Raw genomic sequence first — 4,988 nt, 5'->3', positions numbered from 1 at the left:
AATAAATAAAGGAAATACGTAGTAAAGAGAAGTGAGGGTCGATCCACAGGGACTTAGAAAATTCCAAATTTTCATCTGAATTGTTTAAACCAAGCGTTATATAGTAAGTGGGGTTTTTTTAGAAAATGATTAAATAATAATAAAAGCGTTTTAAAGTGAAAAGATTGAAAAGTTGAAAATGAATACGGTAAAAACAGCCTCAAGCCTTGCTTTGACTCAATTTCCTTCAGATCATTGAATTAGATTTTCCCTTCGGGATTCACGTCGGTTACTTTGTCTACAAGGGCAATCCCCATGACTCTATTTTGTATAACGAATACCCAAGGAAATCTTTGATTCCGGCTTCGGAAACTGATCTAATCAACATCAATTGTCGTAGATCAATTACCGGTTAAGTTCGTGACGACCGGCTCGGATTTTTGTTTTAATAACCATTAATTCTGATCTCAATTCCCTCTTGGCAAGACTATCTGGCCAAGTGTGTTCCCAGGAAGTCGAATGTGCTTTCAATAAGCGATCCTTCCTCCCACACATTTAATCGCAACAACATCTTGACCAAAGTCAATCTTTGATTTTGAAAACTGTTTTGATTTTGAAAAATAAGCACATAGACTGAGAGAGATATTCTGAAGTTATTAAGGGCATTTTTCAATTCTCCTGGTGGAATTGAGTCATCGCTTTAGCTCTCGGCTTATGGGAAAATTAGCTAAGCATGACAAAAGTCATACTTAGCATATTTAAAAACAAAACTTAAAAATAAAGGAAAAAAACCGAAAACTTGAAAAATAAGTAAAGGAGAGAATTTTTATAAAACTAGAAAGGAGAAGAAAATTATAATTTGAGTTGTGAATTTAGGCTTACTCCAAGAGAGTATTTATAGCCTCTAAAAACCTAGAGATTAACAAATAAATTAAAATAAAAATAATTCTAAAGATAAATGTTTTCTAAATTCAAACTTTAAAATAAGTCTCCTAATACAACTCTGCCCGTCCATCTTCCAGAAGGCGCGCTAACTAGATCTTCTAGAAAGCTACCGCTAATTGGACCTTCTAGAAACTGCCACGCCAAACCGTGTCATGCCCAGAGTCGTGCCCATATCTCCAGCCGTGAACAAATAATAAAAAAATGCATATGCGTCCGTTTTACTACTAATTCTAGAAAGTGGGACCCTGCACTAAAATAAACATAACACAACCAAATCAGCAGCAATAAATCCATAAGATCGAAGAAATAACGAGAAAATATAACCGATTCAGAACACTCATCAATAGTCATCTTTTGCCGGCTCTTCCGATAAATTTGATGTTTCAGTAACTTCCTTGACCTCCAAGAGCTGCCATTTTTTTCGAAAAACCGAATCAAAAATGAAAAAGGAAATATATCAAACCATCAAGGTTTCAAGCTAATCCTGCATTTGATTGCTTGTATTTTCTTTTGAAACTTCATTCACTATGGTTTCATTTGTATTGTCACACTGATTTTCTCCGGCACTTGGTTTGACAAGTTTCTCTTTGATCAATTCATTGTCAAAAGCATTTTCACTTGTCTCAACTTCAACATTCGAGGCTTCTTCGATATCTATTGTTTGTTCTTGGATCTTTGGTGGACTCTCATCTTTTTGTGTTTCAGTTTCCATTGTTTCATGTTTCTCAGAAGGCAATGCAGAGGTTTCAATCTCCCTCGAATCCTCAGCTAATGAAGCTTGAGCAACAGAAGTTTCTTGTTCCACAATAGCTTCAGTCAATGCTTAAGATGAAGATTGATCCTTTGGTTCCCTCCAGTTTGATAGTTCGAGCAGCACCAGTTTCATCTTTCTTACCATCTTCAACCTTTTCTTTTTCCAAGCATGTCACTGTTGTTTGCTTTGCGTCAGATAAGTCATCCTTAGAAAGTGATGTCAAACTTGTCTGAATTTGATCGTCTGGTTCTTCGATTTGAAGACCCTCATCAACAATGGTTTTTTCTTCTGATAAAGCCCAGGCTCGCTTTCTACTTCCTGTTGCAAGCATACTTCTTCTATTGTGCTTTCATGTTTAACAATTTCAGCATCCTTATGTATCACTTCTCTTAACTTCTGATTCAAGTGTGCAGTTTCGATTTCTTCATCCTTGGAAGGCAATGTTGCAACAGAAGGTGGAATGAATTCAGGTGGGTATTCAGGTGATGTTTCAGGCAAAGCTTTGGTTTGATCAGCTTCACTCACTTCGGGTTCCGATGCTGGTTCTGTTTTCTGCACTTCTTGTTCTGGATTCTTTACTTGTTTAATCTCTTGATTAGCATAACTTCTGATACTTTCTTTGCTCATCTTGACCGAGCTCAAATTCACAAGCTCCTCATTCATCTCAGTGTTGTCTAAGCTTGTCACAGCTCCAACTTTTGTCACGGTTTCATCACTCTTTTCTTGAAAATGCAGCTTTGATCATGGATAATGTCCTTAACTTTTTCTTCTGATTCCGCATCTTCGTTTGGGACACTTAAGGCTTTCCAGACTCTTGATCCTGTTTCCTTTCTACTGATTCTTCGATGACTGACGATTCTCAGTCCTTGGTTTAATGTTCTTCAACCTCCAAGTTTTTCGCTTCTACCTGTTCCTTCAAGTCTCCTTCCTTCAGACATTCATTTGAGACTGAAGTGCAATCCTCCACCTATCTATAAAAAAGTTAAAAATGTTACAAAACCTGAAGCAAAAGTTACCAACATCTTTGGTGAGAAAGGGATGTTATTTACCTCTTTAGACAAGATGGCAATCTTGTTCATCTAGCTTTCTTTTTGTGCATCCTCCAGTTTGTCTTCCGGTTCCTCCACATTCTTGGTTTTGAACATCGGTGATGGTTTCATCAGCTTGGTTCTTGCTCAGTTCAGGGATGGTTTCCTTACTTATTTCTTCACTTACATTCAGGTTTTTGACCTCAGAAATCTGATCAGGAGTTACTTTCGGCACTTCAGTTTCTTGTTCTGCCAAGTTCTTAGCTAAATCATCTTCTGCTTCGACAATCTTTTCGACATCTTTGCATATACCCGAGGATTCTTCCGCACCCATGGATTCATCCAACTGTTTTCCATCTTCGATATGCTCTTTCACCAATCCTAAGTCTGATGATTGTTCAGCTTTCGATGTTTCTGCTACAGATTTGTATTTTCCGGTCTCCTGTTCTGTATGCACGTTTGATTCCTTGTGCAGGTGTTCCAGTCCTGTCTCTATGGCCTCTATTTTTGGAATGTCAAAAGTTGGATTATCCTCCTTTTCCATTAGTGTCTCATCTATTGCTTGTGGGAGAGGAGTTTTGGAATGCTCATTTGGAACTTCATCCTGCATTCCTTCGTCCCTTCTTGAATGATATGGAGGAATCTGCCTGTTCCACACCATCTACGCCGGCCCCTTCATGTCTGGTCGTTGCTAGACTGCTTTTTTCAGTGGGAACAGCATTATCTGCTTCCTGCTTTTTCTCTTCTGTTTCTGGTGCAACCGGTGCAGATTCGGGTTCAGCAGCATTGGTGCTTCCTTCTACTAAGGTTTTTTTCATTGGTCGAGTCCTCAAGTTCAGTTGAAGAGTTAGCCTGCAAAACATTGAACCTGTAAGTCGCGAAACAAGAATAGTAAAAAGGAACACATTTTTTGGATCCAAATCAGCTTTCTTTTATTAGCTGACCTTTTCTGTTGACTTCAATGGGATGCTTTCATCTTCCTTTATGCTTTCCTTCACAGTTTCATCACTAATCGATGGGCTCGAGATGTCAACTTTAGGATGTTCCTCAATTTCTGGTTCTTTACTCATCTACATGACCGAACAAATTTTCAACTTGACCAACGGCGACAAAAGTATGACTAGGTAACATATAAACATGAATAAATCACAGTAAGGTTTTCTGATTCCGAATTCGCATAATCTTCAAAATTGACACTTTCACTTGATGCCGTTGTAGCTTGGCTTACCACTTCAGGTTTGTCACCAACTTCCGCAGCAGGTTCATGTATGCAAGCAGCCTCCTTGTATGGATCGTCAATTTGCAGCTCTTTACTGGAAACTTCACTGATTTCTGAGATTGTTTCATGTACCCTGATCTCGGAAGTTTCTGCTGATTTTCAGGTTAAGGTGTCTCCAGTGCTATCGGAAATGATTTGGTCCTTTTCACTTACCGGTTTTTCAGCCAGATCAGTTGCTTCATTGCCCTCTCCCTTTTCCACTACAGCAAGCAGCTTCTCTGGTTCAGTGTCTTTGATTTCTTCAATGATTTTAAGTTCCTCTTGAATATTATTGGAGGGATTAGCCTTGGTAACTATTTCATTAGCCTCATTCGAGCTGTCCATTATCAGATCCGGACTACGGATCGAAGCTTTTTTCTTGAGCTCCAAGTTGACCTCTTGTTTATTGGACTCAATCTCAGCATTTTAGCTCAGTTCTTCTTCAATATTCCCAGGTTTCTCTTCCAGAGAAGAATCATTGTTAGCAATTACCTCGATCTTCGACATCTTTCCATCCTCCTCCTTTGAAACCTGAGGCGATATTGAAAAACTTCCACACTTGCATATCTCGGGATTTCCTTGAAAGACAGTATTCAAGGTTTCAACCACATTATTAGCGGCTAACTCGATACTCTCTGATTTATCCAAGCTTTCATCCGGTACGGGAGGCACATCAAGTCCACCTTCAGATTTCTTCAGAACCAAACTTGGTTTCCTGATCTCCTCTTCTGCTTTCTGCATAGATAATGAAGTTTTTTATTTGTGTTTTCAATTTCACATGCAAAATCATTGGAAAAATATCCATTTTATTCCCTGGTAAAACAGGCTTCTTTGGTAACAAAATTAAATTACGTATTTTTTCCCATTTCTACTCATTTTTTTCCTTCCCAGTATGAACAAATCTTTGTTTCTGCAAAACAGAGACATCTATGCTATAAATCAAGTGCATATGCAGCTCACTGTTTTACATTCCTGTAATAAAATTTACCAAAGAACGACGACTTTAAAGGTAATTCAGCTGTCG

General features: G+C 38.4%; 2 protein-coding genes across 2 annotated transcripts; both read right to left on the bottom strand.

The window, feature by feature from the left end:
* Positions 1–1,406: 1,406 nt before the first annotated feature.
* Positions 1,407–4,031, bottom strand: LOC120187348. Its single transcript, XM_039191086.1, has 3 exons — positions 4,021–4,031; positions 2,728–2,748; positions 1,407–2,645 (listed from the first exon to the last, which is right to left on the bottom strand). The coding sequence occupies exon 3, from the start codon at positions 2,339–2,341 to the stop codon at positions 1,898–1,900; it is 444 nt and encodes a 147-aa protein (XP_039047017.1). The 5' UTR covers positions 2,342–2,645; positions 2,728–2,748; positions 4,021–4,031; the 3' UTR covers positions 1,407–1,897.
* Positions 2,732–4,066, bottom strand: LOC120187741. Its single transcript, XM_039191380.1, has 3 exons — positions 3,935–4,066; positions 3,651–3,776; positions 2,732–3,558 (listed from the first exon to the last, which is right to left on the bottom strand). Exon 3 carries the CDS (start codon positions 3,365–3,367, stop codon positions 2,732–2,734), a length of 636 nt encoding a protein of 211 aa, XP_039047311.1. The 5' UTR covers positions 3,368–3,558; positions 3,651–3,776; positions 3,935–4,066.
* Positions 4,067–4,988: the final 922 nt, after the last annotated feature.

This window comes from Hibiscus syriacus, unplaced genomic scaffold (assembly GCF_006381635.1).
Source record: "Hibiscus syriacus cultivar Baekdansim isolate YM2019G1 unplaced genomic scaffold, ASM638163v2 tig00113725_pilon, whole genome shotgun sequence".
In the NCBI taxonomy this organism is placed as follows: Eukaryota; Viridiplantae; Streptophyta; class Magnoliopsida; order Malvales; family Malvaceae; genus Hibiscus; species Hibiscus syriacus.
This window is presented reverse-complemented; position numbering and strand designations above follow the sequence as displayed.

Bases quoted from the DNA above. Each gene is read 5' to 3' on its own strand.
- LOC120187741 (XM_039191380.1), bottom strand. From the start codon at position 3,367: ATGGTGTGGAACAGGCAGATTCCTCCATATCATTCAAGAAGGGACGAA.
- LOC120187348 (XM_039191086.1), bottom strand. From the start codon at position 2,341: ATGAATGAGGAGCTTGTGAATTTGAGCTCGGTCAAGATGAGCAAAGAA.